The following is a 16,339-nucleotide window of genomic DNA, read 5'->3' as shown; positions in this document are numbered from 1 at the left end:
ATATAAATTAGCCCGTGTGACCTTGGGCAAGTCACTTAACCCTAATTGCCCTGCCTTCCCCCTTCCAAAAAAAGAAATTTACTAATTCTGTGATCCTAGGCTAGTCACTTCTTATGTGCCTCAGTTTCTTTGTCTTTAAAGTGAGGGGTTGAACTTAATGGTCTCCTAAGGAAAGATCCTTTACAATTTTGAATTTCTTCATGGCTAAACATTTCAAAACTTTTTAATGTAATATATATGTCCCATTAAATGAATGATTTCATTTTATATTTTATGTTTGATATTCCTAGTCTCAGGAGTAAAGACAGGTGTGTTCTGATTAGCAAATCAGGGGTAATGATTTCTATTGTGAGTGTAGTTTATTATTATTTATTTTTAAGCAGGGGAAAACATTACTCATTCAAAACATTGGGTAATATGAACCTTAATATACATATTAGAAATGTTGGATCTGATCTGGATAATTTAAAAGAAGTAAGTTGCTCACTTCTGGTGGAAAGTGAATTAACCTTTCCAGGTACTGATTTTTTTCAAAATCTTCAAGGAAGTACCAGTCAGTGATGTGTGACCTGGTGACCTAAAAAACCTAATGTGCCCCATGAAGTGAGAGTCCTGATGAGCCTGATGTAGTAAATAGCCTTCTGGACCTGGAATCAAGAAAACCTGAGTTCAAAATTCTGGCTCCACCACATATTAACTGTGTGACTAAAGACCAATCACCACCTTTCTGAGTCTCAGTTACTCATCTCTAAACTGGAGAACATAATACCTGTAGCACTTATTTCACAGAATTTCTCCATAAATGTCAGCAATTATTATTAGTAGAATTTAATGAGATTAATTCTGAATCCATTTCAATTCAAGTTACATTTATTAAATGCTTATTATGTGTAATAAATTATAAGATTTGAGAAAAGTCACAATACCAGCAGGTTACCAGAGTTTCACTGAAAAACATCACTGCCACCTGCCCATTGGTAGAATGGAAGTTCCTGGAGGGAAAGGGCTCATCTTCATCTTTTTATGCCCTTTACCTAGCCTAGTGTCTTGTATATCACAGGTGCTTTATAAATGTTTTTCAAATTAAACTTTGGAAAAAGATAGTGCGGGACAAAATGTTCTTTTAATATCTGTGAATGTTCCAGGGAAGGAATCTCACATAGATGTGCTATATTTCTCACATCTTCCAATGTGATTGGCACGAGGGGAAGAGTGATGTATGTTCTGGCTGGTGTAATATGTAAACCTTAATTTGTACTAGTCATTTGAACCGAAATCTATTTCTTCCTTCTTTCATATAAATAGAGAAGAACAATGTGAATTCATGGCCTCTGTAGGTTCATGTATCTATTTAATGGCTAATGTAATCCACAGAATACTAAAAGAATTAGGGAAAGGCCAGCAGCATATTGGATAAGTTCCTTATGTATATTTTACAGAAAGATAGGGCAATAATTGCATGGGGTAAGCCTTGGGGTGAATAACTATAATCTGTCCAGGGGCAGAAGGAAGTGGAGGAGGCACTATTCATATCAACCAGGTCAGAGAGCCATTTCTGTATCAGAGTATGACCTGATACATTCATAGAATGACTAGAAAAAATCCCAGAAATAGGACAGTGTTCTTTTTTATTTTTAAAGTATATTCAAGTATAAATGGAAAAAAAAATCCCTCAATTTGTTTTGCAACTAGGAAACATAGTAAGCTCTGTACAGGCAGGATTTGCTTTAAAATGGAAGCAACATACCAATGGTTAAAGTTTAGTAAGCTATAAAGCAATGAAAAAGTATGCATGTAAAATAGCACATACATGAAATTCTATGCAAATAACATATGGTGCCTAAGAACACACCTTTGTTATTGTTACTGAGGCTTGATTGGTTTCCACTGTAAAGTATGTCATCACATTCTCCATAATTCAATACAATTAAGCAAGTTTATTAAGTAAGAACATTTTCTTTACAGTATATAATCTACCCTAGAGCTAGTCTTCATCAAAGTACAACTTTTGAGGTCCTGAGGTGTGTGTGATCGAGGAGTATGATAAATGGATGAATTGGAAAAACTTTTGATTTCGGCACTTGAGTAAATCTCTTTCATGTTGGTATTGTGGAAATAATTTTAACGTCTGGCTTAAATATAAACTATTACGGCAAGTTTACATTGAACTAGCTAGCATTTATTTAGCACTTTAAGACTTGCAAAGTGCTTTACAAAAATCTTATTTTATCCTTACAACATCCCTGAAAGGTAGGTCCATGATTTGCTCTGTATTATAATCCATTTGGTGTGATCAATTCTACCGGATTTCTCTTGTATTCCTAAAGTTGACAGAGCTATAAATCCATCCATTGCTCACTTTCCCGTTTCCTTATTTTGTTGTATAGAGGGTGTTAACAGAACAAAGAAGGTGCTTTCTATACACCATCTTCAGTTTCTTCAATTGTAATGTACTTTTCAGGTTTGGCTGTCCACCTGCAGGTTTTCAATGAGGTTTTGGTATAATTCTGACCTTAGGAATCTGGGATAGGAATCTCTCTCCATGTGCATGTACACAATTTTTTGAGCTTCATCAAAGCAATTCTGGGTGGGTTCTTCAATGTTCTTTATGATGGCTTCTCTGGTAGGGCTGTCAATATTAATCTGAAAAATTAAATAACATGTGTGTTCATGGAATATGCCTGAACGTTGGTAAATTAAACCTCTAAACCTTTATGGTATGTTTTTCTCATCTTTTCACAGAGCCATGTTACTAATGTCATTTCTTAGGTACCAAGAAAAAATTATAAGAGATGATTTTTAGTTTCTGTTTTTGGTGAATAGCCATTCCCACAATGGAAAAAATTCATAATACTAATGCAAAAATAAAAAAAAAGAAGTGGTTCGTTAACTTTGTTGTGAAAAATAGGGAAGCATTGAGATGAAGCATCCTTTGAAGGAAAGGGGAAATTAAAAATCATATAAAAATGATTCTAATCGGCTCTCTTTCTGAATACTGGCAAACACCCATATTAAATGTAAAATGCCCCAAATTGAGAAGAGAATGAGGGAAGTAGGGGAAAAAAAGGCAAGGGAAGTGGCTTTAGTGAACCATGCATTTTCCAGATGAAGGTTTTGGGCTATTAGTCAACAAAGTTGGGTTCTGTGGAGGGGTATAATTTCCATATTCTATTCTCAACCCCTGGCCCACCATCAATAGGAACTTTTATACCACATCCTTTCTTCATCACTTGAGACTCCTGTGAATCCCTTCACATTTGCTGCCCCACTCTATCCTCACCTCTATCATTTCTTCTAGAATAGATGTGGATGGACAGTAGTGCCGTTAGGATTTTCCTCATGACTTGTTATTTTTAACTTTAGGTAGGCAATAGGTTTAAATGTTGTAACTGGCAAAACCACAGAACCATACGGTTTTATAGCTTGAATATGCATTGGAGATCATCTGGTTTGATCCTTTCATTTTTACAAATGAGAAAACTAAAACCCAGAAGTGATCTTTCCAAGACCGGTACCAAAGCTGGATCCCAGACCAGGCATCTTTAGTCAAAATTCTCTGCTTTTTTTACCCCATCTATAAATTTAGATAATTCTGTCCATTACTACCTCAGGTCTTGACCATTGTGCAGTGAGTGAGATAGCATGAAACATTTTAAAGAACCATGGACCCAGAATCAAAGGACCCGGGTTCCCATGCCTCATCTATGTAATCATTGCCCTTCACTTAAAATCTTTTTTTCCCCAATCTATAAAATCTAGCACCCAGTTAAAGTAGGTTATTAAAATTCTGGATAATTGAATTAAAGGGTTAAATGTTCTACTTTAGGGTCTGTTCTTTCTCTACACTTTCTACTTGACAATCTCTCATTCACTTCCATGGTTCTAATGATCACATCTATTTAGGTAATTCCCATATCTGTATCTTTAGGTTTGACCTCTCCTCCTCCAACTATTCCATCATTCTTCCTTCCCTTCTCTGCCAAACTTCGACAAAAAGTTGTCTATACCAACCACTCAATTTACTTTATCAATACTTATTCTCTTCAACCTCTTATAATTTGTTTCCTATCCCAAATAATCTACTGAAATGACTCTCTCAATAGTCACCAATAATATTCTAATTGCTTAATTAAATTAATTTCTCTCTTCATCTTCCTTGAAGTCTTGCAGCATTTGATACCCTTGACTCACCCTTCCAAATGGAAACTCTTTCCTTTCTTGGATTTAGAGAGAATACATTCAGTTGGTTTGCTTCTAATCTCTCTAGTTGCTTCTTCAATACCCTCTTTGCCAAATCTGATGCTCTTTTTTCAACCAATATGATATTTATGCTTCATTTTAACACTCTTGACTACCCTGTCTTTCTGGACATTCCTCTCTGAGTTGTCATGACACTGTCTTCTGGTTCTTCTCCTACTGGTCTGACCATTCCTTCTCAATCTCTTTTGCTGGATCATCCATATCACAACCCCTAATTTTAGGGATAATGCAGGCTCTGTCCTGGGTCTTCTATTTTTACTCTTAAACTCTCTCTGTCTCTGTCTCTTTCTGCCTCTCTTTGTCTCTCTCGGCCTCTTTTCATTTTTCTCTCTCTGTCTCTGACTCTCACTCTCTCTGTCTCTGTGTCTTTGTCTCTGTCTGTCTCTCTGTCTGTCTGTCTGTCTCTCTTTTTCTGTCTCTGTCTCTCTCCTTTCTCTCATGATGAATTGAACACCCATGGGTCTATTATCATCTCTATGCAGATGACTCATAAATCTATAGAGCAATTCCCAGTCTCTTCAACATCAACAACTGCTCATAATATGTTTCAAATTGGATGTTTAAAGACAATTTAAACTAAACACGTGCAAAATAGAGTATATTTTATTTCCTTAAAAGTCTACCCCTCTACTGAACTTCCTTATTTTAGTCCAAGGTACCATAAGTCTTCTACTCTCCTGGATTCATAACATTAATGTCTTATTTTTCCTCCCTACTTTTCCTCTCATTCATATCTGATCAACTACCAAATCTTACTTTTTTTACCTACACAGTCCATTTCTCATCTGACCCCTTTTTTCTACTCATACAGGTACCACTTTAGTATCTACTCTCATTACCTCTTGTTGGTCTATTGCAGTAGCTTTCTAATTGGTCTCCCCTGCCTCAGTTGTCTCTACACTCTGATCCATTCTCCATACAGTGGCCAAAGTGATTTTTCTTAAGCACAGATCTGACCATGTCATTCCCTTACTTAATATCCTTTAGTGACTACCCATTGTCTCTAGAACAAAATATAAACTTCTCCATTTGGTTTTTCAAATCCCTCACAACTTGCCTCCAACCTAAATTTCCAGCCTCATTATACTTTATTCTCCTACCTATACTCTATAGTCTAGCCAAAATCACCCACTCTGTTTCTCACACCTGGAATTCCATCCTTAGTCTCTTATTCTTGAGTCATCCTTTGCTGCTGCCTTGATGCTGACCAGCTCTTCAGCTTCTGGGGCCCTGAATCCATCATATAGCTTTCATAAAGCCAACCATGCCGCTCTCTAGACATGTTCATACATGCCACTCCCTGTATTAATATACCATCCTTGCCCCCACACCTAAACTCAACATTTCAAAAATTGCTTATAACCTTTCTCCTAAAATCTGTTCTTCATTATGACTTTATTTTTTATCTGTGACACTACCATCCACATTGTCACCCATGTTCAAAATCTTGACATTGCCGCTGACTCACTCCTGAGCCTTACCTCTCATTTTCAATTATTTTAGAGTCCTGTTAATTCTGTATTCAACATCTTATGAATTTTTCCTTTACTCTATTAGCCCTGCTACCATCTTTATGAAAGTCTTCACTGCCATTTACTTGGACTATTGTAATAGCCTATTAATTGAACTTCCTGATTATACTTACTCCCTATCCAATCCATCTGTCATACTTCTGCCAAGTTATGCATAGTCCTTATGTATAAATCTGGTCACATCCCACATTTTCACAAAACTATACTGTGTTATCAATTTGCTCACATCTCTCTAGCATACCTATAACATATTATTTTCCTTTATAAATATTTTTGTGGGTGTCACATCCATCCACTAAACTGTAGGTTCTATAAGGACATGCCTGATTCTTATTTACATTTTGTATCACTAACTGCATCTAGCAGAGAGCTCTGGATATAGTATATAATTAATAAGTGTTTTTAGTATAAATTTGAAATATAATGTAATCTAAGTTTAAATAGCCTTGCACTTCACAGTAAAGTCATCACGCTAATTACAGTTGATATAATCATTTTGAAGGGTTTCAGTATTAGAATGATACAACGCTAGTTGACATCTGTAAATGTGTAGATCTACATACTTTTAAAAGTATTTCCACATTCATTTCAGTCCCACAAAAATCCCATCAATAAATTATGGAATTTTATTTATCTTTTCATTTTGCAGATGGTGAAATAGACTTAGAGACCTGATGCCATGGAATTAAGGAAGTTAGGAATTGGGAGAGACCTCAGTGGCCCTCTATAGATCACATTTTATCTGAAAAAGAATCCTCTCTATAACATTTAGCTTTTGTTTGAATATCTCCAAAAGACAACCTATTATTTCCCAGATATCCCATTTCCAATTTCAGGATAGTTCTAATTGTCTGGAAGCTGTGCCTCCCCCCCACCCCCTTTAAATCAAATGCATACAGATAATTAATGACAGAATCAGGATCCAGGTCTCTTGATTTTCAGGTGCTTTTCCCTCCTAACTATACCGTATTCAAATGGTATCTTAGGGAATTAAAGTAATCAACATTTTATTTGTCATAGGTTAACTTCATTCTTATAGTATTTATAGGTTTATCTTGTTTTCTCAAAAGAGAAGACCCAGTCACTTGAGAAGAGTCTCTTTTCATACCCCCCATCTGTCCTTTATATATATATATATATATATATATTCTTACAATTATTTGAACAGTTATTATTACTAAGTAATATATTTACCTCTCTAGGGGACTGAGGTTGAATGTAAGTCTTGTAAAGCTTCTTGGCCTTAGAGATCCTGCTAAATCGGGATGCAATTTTTTTGTATCTCTCACATGCCATCCAGAATTTCATATTCTCATCACTGTGCTCCATTTCTAAGTATGCTGCATAGATTATTGGACCATCTAAAAATAATTGAGAATTTTTTTATGGGTCAACATTAAGAAACATAATTGAAAAATGCTGAATAAAGATTGAATTAAAAATCTGAATCAAAGTCCTGAAACTCAAGAATAATTACAGATTTATAGATGTGAAATATAAATTAGTATTGATATTATTCATATAGGGCCTTTCATCTGAGGCAACCCAAATATATTTTACATGCCTTGTAAATAAGCTTTAGGTTTTGGGTTAGGCCAAGTCTTGGGGGGTCAGGAGTAGGAGCAAAAGCCGGGGTAGAACAGCACAGCAAAGCAATGAATGTTTCAGAGAAACACTGAGTTCTTTTTCTCTTTCCTTGTTTGTATCCCTTCCTTCCCTCCCATCCCTTCCCTGCCTCAATGTCACATGTGTCCTTCTAGGTCCCTAAATAAGTCCCTCTGAATACAAACTTTACAGAACAAACCCCCTCAATAAAAGAATTTGTTCTGTAAAACTTGGACTTGGTCAGAGGCCTGCACCTAAGGACCTAGAAGACCACATATGGCCTTGAGGCTGCAGGTTTCCCACCCTTGACCCAGTACATTCGTAATTGTCTGTTGGATTGAATTGAATTGAATAAGGTATGATGTGAAATGTGGCTTAGAGTCTGGGGTGTCAAGATAAACTGGAAGACATAAGCTAATGAGGATCCCAATCATACAGTGACAAATCAGGCTTCAGGTGTTAATCTAGGGGCATGAATTAATAGATCAGAGATTGAGTTTGGTCTAAGATATAGAGAACAGTATCTTTGGAACCAGCAAAAGCTGGTGAGCATGAGTCACTGGCACCTTAATAATGAGGGCCAGGGGGAAGCAGCTTGTGGGGGTTTAAGCTGAATAGCAGTAGAAAAGAGAAAACCCTCAGGGTACCCTGGAATCCTGAGGGACAATGTAGCAGGACTGGCACTGCCTTCTGGATTCTTGTAGCTCACTTTCCTGACTTTCAAAACTCCAGTTGGAAACTTCACTCTCTTCACTGGATGCTTTGAATGAAGGAGTCACTGAGATCTCCTAAGTATGAATAAGGTAAAGAGAGAGTAGTCGAATCTGACAGGCCTTTTTTGAATTCTTCCACAGCTAAAGAGTCTCCTTTTCAACACATGGTTCGTTGACTGGAACCAGTTATGAAATGTCTACACATGGTCCACAGTCTGTCTCATCAAGGGTCTTCCCTAATGCATCTTCACCATTTTGCTGGAAGCAGCTCCCTAACATCTTCCTTGTGGTATCTGAGATATCATGTGATATCAGCATTCACCAGACTCCCATTAAAAAACAGAAAAATGAAATGTTCCTTTAGTCCCTACCTTTAAGGAACTTTCATAGCTTTTCATAGAAAAAAACAACATAAATACAGATACGTATGCACCACAAAGCTTTGATTCCCCTGTGAAGTATGTGCTATTACCAACCCAATTTTGCTGATAAGTAAATTGAGTCTGGGAAAGGTTAAGTGCCTAGTCCAGAGTCACACAGTTAGAAAGAGTCTGAGGCAAGATTTGAACAGAGGTCTTCCTGAGTCCAATTCTACTGTCCCTTCTACCTGCCTAGTAATTTTGTAGGAGATAGATCAAAGAACTGGAAAGCTTAGAAAAGGCCTTTGGTATTATATAGACATCTGAACTATGCTTTAAAGGAAATCAGGGATGCTATGATTCCACATTTACTTATCCAGCTTGGTTTAGAACATTTGGATCTATGATCACTTTCTGAGCTCTTATTTCCAACCTGATCAATTCTGGTAAAATTTGAAAGTGAGGCTTACCCCAATAGTCTTCTGGGTAAAGACCAAGGTGAAGAATTTATTCAACATGTTAACTGGCCCCTCTTCATTACTAAGGGTGAGCTCTGCTTTTCAGTCATACAGGACCACATGTAGCCACTTGCGGGCTTACTCTTTTGGTCATATTTGAAGAACCTATTTTTAGAGTCCCTTGCATCTCGTTCCTCAAAATTACTTTTGACCTGCCTTTTTCCTGGCTGCTACCAAACCTTATCATACTTTATGGGCTTCCTAGTTTTCTTTACTTGTACTAAACTTTATTTTCTATAATTATCTCTTTGACTTGACCAGTTACTTGCCAGTCAGGATCGAGTTTATGTGATGGGATTGTTTTAAGCACCTGATACTTTTGATCCTTGTTACACTTTTTTCTTCTTTTCAGAGCTTCTAATAAAGTATTTTTAAATAGTTCCAGGCTTCTCTCTCTCTAATTAATTCCTACATTTTGTCATGGTTTCCCTTTCTAAAATTGTGGGATAAATTTCTTTGGTTTCCCCTCTCCTTTGTTGTTCAGTCATTTCAGTCGTGTCCAATTCTTTGTGACACCATTTGGGATTTTCTTGGAAAGATACTGGAGTGGTTTGCTTTTTTTTTTTCTCCAGCTCATTTTATAGATGTGGAAACTGAGGTAAACAGGATTAAATGACTTACCCAGAGTCACAGAGCTAGTAAGTGTTTGAGGCTGGATTTGAACTCAGGTCTTCCTGACTCCAGGCACTGGTGCTCTACTCACTGTGTGACCTAGCTGTCCCATCTTCTTCAAGGATATTGAATTTAACATGCTGTGATAGTTCTAGCCTATAGTATCTCACCTTCTAGACCAGTTTCTTTGCCAGTCAGGATCAAGTTTATTTATCCTCTGTGGTTTCTTGAACCACCAATTCTAGGAACCTGCTTTTTGTCCTACAGGCAAGATGCCGTTAATTAGTTCCATGAAAACCAGGTTGCACAACAAAGTGGTATAGGTGACTATCGGCTATAAGCTGAGTAATAGAATCAGATCTACTGAAATGGACTGAGGTGGCAGGGTGGGGAGAGTAAAGCAAGACACTAAACTCTGTGAGAAGTTTAAAGATGTTACAGCAAGATTCTCAGGACTTAGCATTGGGTGTGGTCATAAAGTTTTTAATGGTGTTGGATAAGGTAGGGCTTTATTTAGAAACCTTAAGATCACAACAGAGCGTTTTGGTAACCTAAATTGCTTAAATTCCCCAATTAGAGTTCTGACTATCTCACTCCCCTAATCAAAAAACTCCAGTGCCTTTCTTTTGCTTCAAGACTAAAATACAAACTCCTCCATTAGGTATTTAAAGCTTTTTTTTAAAAATGGGATTCTACTATACTTTTCCAGACTTATTACTCATTGCCCACCTGCATGTTCTCTATGATCCAGTCAAAATGCTCGGTGTGTTTTCCACACAAGCCATTCCATTTTATAGCTCCAGACCTCATTAAACAGTTAATTTTCTTTTTTTATATTTATTCACAGCATTTTCTAGTCTACTCTACCTAGATGGGGATTATTCCCTAAGAGCTACCTCCATGTAATGTCAGTCAAATCTGGCTTACCCAGCCAATAACCTATAATTTGTCAGAAGAACTTAGTTCATAAAACCAATAGCAAAAATTTTCCTTGATGGTAATACCTTAAATTAATAGATTTTCTAATTCAATTCAACAAGATTTTATTAAGCAGTGATTATGTGCCCAAGGTACTATCTTACAGGCTTGAAATACAATTACAAATTAATCCCTGCCCTCAATAAGTTTACAAACACAAAGTTGTTGCTTTCAAGGAGTTAACATTCTAGATATTCTTAGCTATTTAAAGTACTAGATTATGAAAATGAAGAAAAACCCTCAGATTAGTTAACTGAGGATGGGAACTATTTCACCTTTTTCTTTATATTCCCAGTACCCTAGCATTGTGTGGCCCATAATAAGCAGTAAATAAATAAATGTATATGCATGTGTATTTTTATTAATAGAGGTAACCCATTTCTATCTGAATTTGAAGCCACTAGCATAGAGAACTACCATGGAAGAAATTGCCTCTGCCAAATCAGATGGCAACTTTTCTATAACATAATTTGGAGATTAGCTTTGGGCACTGTAATGGAAATGCAAATTTGGAAGATCTTCCCTGCCCCTAGGCTGGGGTGCACCTGAAGCCTGGGGAGGGAGGCTTGTTTTTCAGTAGATACTTTTTGATTGGCCAGTGGGTCAATAAGGTTGTTACATTCTCTGAGCCAGGAGAAGGCTATATAAGCCCTGATGTGTAGCTTTGTTTTGGGACTCACTTTGAGAAGTGTTCTGTGATTTGATCTGAATTCTGGGAAGCCGTTGTTGAGAGTCCCCCGGCTTTGAAAAACCCAGATGTTGACTGGGTATGGATGTAATGGTTGGACAGTTTGGAAAGCTGTCTGCTTGATCTGTTAATGTCTTGATAATTCTGCCTGTATACTTTGAAGTTCGGGGTGCTGACCTTTTTGCCCTGAGCAAGGTAAACGATATATGGTCTGACTGATTAAAGTAAGCTTGTTAACCCATTTTGAGTTGCTTTCCTTTAACAAAGCAGATCCAAGAACCTGTGGTAGCTGCAAACCCTGAGGACGCTTGGGGTGCTTGCTGCTACAGGCACTGAGAGGTTAATTGACTTGCCAGGCATTACATAGTCAGGAAAAGCTGGAGCTAGGGCTTAAACCTAGGTTTTCTTGACTCCAGCATCCGCTATCTAGCTTTAGGGGTTCCTAATTTGGAATCCATGAACCTTTCAAAAAAAATCTGAAAATTGCATTTCAGTATAATTGGTTTCCTTTGTCTTCCCTTACTTATTTTAATGCATTATTATTATTTCTTTTCTGAGATGGGTTTCAGAGCATTCAGATTGCAAAAGGGGTCCATGACACAAAAAAGTTTAGGGATCCTTTGGTTATCGAAGTTACTATATAATATGGAAGAAATTTATAGATACACAGATTGTTTGTTGAATGTAGTTTAACTCTGATTAATATAATTCTCATTCTTTTGCTATTTTCTTGCATCATATGGTTCCCCTTTTACATGTTCTATTCCTAGTCTAACCCAGAACTCTTTCTCAGCTCTTTTGTGGTCACAGAGGAAGCAAGGTACTTTCTGAACATTCCAGGTTTTACCCTTGAATGAAGACCACAGTGAGTCATAGGTAAGCACTGAGGTCCTTAATGTTTATAATTCTTTCATTTTTCACTTGTAGCAAATTCCTTCAATTCTCTTTTCTGGGAATACTGAACTATATCCTTTTCCCCAGAACTGATCCTTATTTTGAAAGAAGGTGTCATGATGTAATAGAAAGAGCCTGCTTTGTCAGTTTCTTAACTATGTAACTATCCATGTGTCATTCAGCACCCTGAATTTTACTTTTCTCAGTGGTGAAATGGACATAGCCCATATTTATATAGCACAGAGCTTCAACGGGCAGTTAAGTAGCACAGTGGATAGAGTGCTGAGCTTAAAGTTGCGGAGTTGAGTTCAAATCTAGCTGTGTGATCCTAGGCTACTCACTTAATACTATTTGCCTTACTTTCCTTATCTGTAAAATGAGCTGAAGAAGGAAATGGTAAATCACTCCAGTGTCTTTGCCAAGAAAACCTCAAATGAGGTTATGAAGAATCAGACAAAACTAAAAAATGACTGAACGGCAACAACAGATCTCTAAGGTTTGCAAACCGATTTATATACTCTGTCTCATTTGATCCTCACAATCATCCTGAGTAGTAGATACTATTGTTATCCCCATTTTACAGGTGGAAGAATTAGGCCTGAGAAAAGTTAAATGACCTTCCACAGGTCGCACAGCCAACCAACCAACATCTAAGGCAGAATTCCCCTTCCTTCCTCATTCTAGGTTCAGTGTACTATTCACTACTCTAGTCTGCCTTGCCTACCTTACCAGGATATTGTAAGAATAAAATGAAATCATATAAGTGAAGTGATTAGTAAATTTATTTTCATGGGTTATCATGGCCAAAGAATCTATCACACCAAATGGCCAGGCTATTGGGGATGACAGTCTCTCTTCTTCTCTAACCTGAGCAGCAGAAAGCTGGAATATAGTGTGACTTTGGGACTGAACTCCAGGTCTTCATAGCATGGTGTTCCACCAGCTTATTCTCTGAGACCTCATGGCCATAAAGCAGGGATTGCCTTCACATGGCAAGAGGTCATTGGAGCAAGACTGAATAAGGTTTGGTTTCAAGACTTTTGTATGTAGCCTATTTGGCTCTGATAAACTAATATATTCTGCACCACTTGTATTTCTTCCCTACTACCCATAACAACTTTCATTTTCATTCAAGTCATCACAGTTTCTTGTCTTTTGATCCCTGGTTTTGTCTCAGCAGCTTCCTTTACCCTCCATCCTTTTCCCTGACCTCAGGGACCACGCAGATATGTGGCCAAAATGTCATCTTTGTTTCTCATTTCCTGCTTTGATTTTGTTTTTAGCTCTTTCACTAATGTTTTCATCTTCCAACACTAGCATGTGCAAAGAACACATTTATAAGATCTTAGATTGCTATCTGAGCCACATAGAATTATAGACATGTATTTAGGACAGGGGTGGGGAGTTTTTTCATAGGGTCAGGGCTAAATTACAAAACTGATCATTTTCTTCATAGATACTTGACTACAGTAAATTGCTAGAGTCCTTTCTGTGTATGTCTCTAAATTTAGAAAGGGATGGTAATGCTTTGCAGTAAGTGGTACTATTTATGCATGTTCTTCCAGGGAATTTTTCACTTATACTCATGCGAATACTAAATATTCTTGGTGACTAATGTTATAATTAACACCAGAGGAAATAGTAGTGGTTGACATGGCAAACCGTTTTGGGTTTTTTTGCACATTTTTTTTAACACTTGGAGATTATCATCTGGAAAACTGTGGGAAAAGAGAGCTAAGTTAATCACTAACCTTCCCATGTTAAAAAAAATATATATATATACATATATATAAATGAATAGAGTGAATATATGTATAAAATGTACATATACTTTAACAGTGGGAAGTTGGTGATTATATTTTATTATGTATTATGATAAAATAATTGCACATATATTCTTATTGTAAAAGAAAGAGTTGATAGGTAACTATAAGTAGCTATAACATACTTACATTTTGTTGTCATCAGTTTTTCAAAAGACTCGGCCCACTGGAGCGCTTCTTCCAGAGTAAGGCTTTGGAAAGAAACAAGGCAGTTAAGTGCCCTAGCTGATTTTGTAAGGCTTTCTAAATAAAAGCAACATGACTAAACCTTGGAAATATACATTAAGTGAAACACAACATAGAATTATGACTATCCTTTGGACAGGAGCTCATTTTTCAGTGATTCCTTTTACATTTTAGATAATTTGGTACTCTATATCATGAATTTATAGTTTACTAAAATCTAAGGTCAAGAAAATTGAATCACTACATCCTACTGTATTATAAGAATATGATGAAATGTATAATAGCTTTGATATAGCAAACTAGAATTTATATAGCACTTTAAAATTTGCAAGGCTGTTTATATAAACTATGTTATATGACCCTCAAAACAACCCTGAAAGTTGGGTGAAGGGAAGAATGGGTAAGGAATATTATTTATATAGTACCTACTATGTCCAGGAAATGCACTAAGCACTTTACAAATACTATCTTATTTTATCCTCACAACAAACCTGGGAGGTAGGTCCTGTTATCCCCATTTTATAGGTGGGAAAACTGGGGCAAAATAGAGGTTGAGTGACTGGCTCAGGGTCACACTTTGAACTCAGGTCTTCCTGACTTCAGGCCCAGTATTCTATCCACTGCATCACCTAGCTGCTATTAATTATGCCAATTTTACAGATCAGGAAGGTTTGGTGACCTTTTTTCAGGTTTACACTTCTAGAAAGAATCAGAGGTTACGATTAGAATTCAGCCTTTCCTTACTCCAGGCCCCTTGCCTAGAGTACATTGTCACTACTGTACCGCCTATCTGCCTCAGTTATAATAGTAAATATTCACAATTACATAGTGCTTTAAAACTATAAAGAACTTTATGTCATTCCATTTGATCCTCGGGCAAACTCTGTAAAATATATTTTGTAAGTATTGTTATTCCTGTTTTATGGTTGTTGAAACAGTGATTTGTCCAATATCATAGAATTAGAAAGTGCCTTGGATTAATCTTGGATTAATTTCAATCCCTATTCAAATGACAAATGGATTCATTTCATGCTATTTCATTAGAACAATAAGCCACCATTATTTTTATTATTAATAGTGTTTTTCTATCAATAATAATAACAATAATAGCTAACATTTATATAGTACTTTAAGGTTTGCAAAACACTTTAAAATATCTCATTTTATCCTTACAACCATATTGAGAGGTAGGTCCTATTATTATCCCTATTTTATAGATGAGGAAACTGAGGAAGAGAGAAGCTAAGTGACTTGTCCAGGGTCACACCATTAGTGAGTCTTAGATTTAATACTCTCATCTACACCACCTAACTGTTTCTCATTATAATGCATCCTTCCATGACTTCCTGTACAAGATAAATTTATTGCCTCGTTGTCTACAGAAGCCCTGCATTGCTTTTCCATTTTTTTATTAACAGTATTCATTTGTAAGACAATCAGCTAGAATTGGTGTCAGTGTCCCCACTAATTATTTTTTGTTATTAGATGATGTGAGCACAGATAAGGTGAGATTTTTCTTGTTTTTTTTTTCTTCTCGTTGGAGTTCAGTTTCCCAGGCTCAGGCTAAATTGTAAACATCTGAATGATTAATCTCCTTTGAACCCTGATAATTCACAGTTGTGCTGAGTCAAGTAGGTTTCATGCCTTCTGACTCTGAGCCAATCAGGGGCCAAGTCTTTGTTATATATTCTGGGAAGTTAGTGTTTTTGATTTCCTAGTCAAGACTCTGACTAGCCATTTGTTTAGATCCAGTGATGTATGCAAAGTGTATAGCAATATTGCTATGCCAGACAGCTAGAGCCCTATCTATTGATCTTTGTGTTAATTTCTCTGCTTGTATTTTCTCTGTTTATATTTTCTCCAAGTTCAGGGTGTTGACCTTTCCCCTGAACTAGTGAATATAATTAAAAGTAGGATTGTTAGCCCCTTTAAAGCTGTCTTTCCTTTATAAGCAGATCAAAGAACCTGTGATAGCAGGACATCTTGGGTGTGCTAGGGTGTTTGCTAATACAGATGACTACATTCCATGTTGGAAGGGATTTCCAAGATCATCTAGTCCATTCAGTCAACCAAAGCCCAAATCCCATTTATAACTACTTGTTCTCTCAAAGGAAGCAGGGGGCATTGCTGGGAAATTATTTCCTCCAACTTTCACCTTCCTCTCACTGCTG

General features: G+C 36.7%; 1 protein-coding gene across 2 annotated transcripts in view; it reads right to left on the bottom strand.

The window, feature by feature from the left end:
• Positions 1–1,674: 1,674 nt before the first annotated feature.
• The window catches only part of RGS13 (regulator of G protein signaling 13), a 31,698-nt gene continuing 17,033 nt past the window's right edge, over positions 1,675–16,339 (bottom strand). For both annotated transcript variants that reach the window (XM_069074328.1, XM_069074330.1), the window contains 3 exons: positions 14,112–14,173; positions 6,987–7,153; positions 1,675–2,643 (listed from right to left, as the gene is read on the bottom strand). In XM_069074328.1, the coding sequence (XP_068930429.1) occupies positions 2,458–2,643; positions 6,987–7,153; positions 14,112–14,173 (415 nt within the window). In that variant the 3' untranslated portion in view covers positions 1,675–2,457. The remainder of the gene's footprint in view (positions 2,644–6,986; positions 7,154–14,111; positions 14,174–16,339) is intronic.

This window comes from Petaurus breviceps, unplaced genomic scaffold (genome assembly GCF_028583685.1).
Source record: "Petaurus breviceps papuanus isolate PSGF00001 unplaced genomic scaffold, PetGlider_PUasm1.0 90895, whole genome shotgun sequence".
Lineage (NCBI taxonomy): Eukaryota > Metazoa > Chordata > Mammalia > Diprotodontia > Petauridae > Petaurus > Petaurus breviceps.
This window is presented reverse-complemented; position numbering and strand designations above follow the sequence as displayed.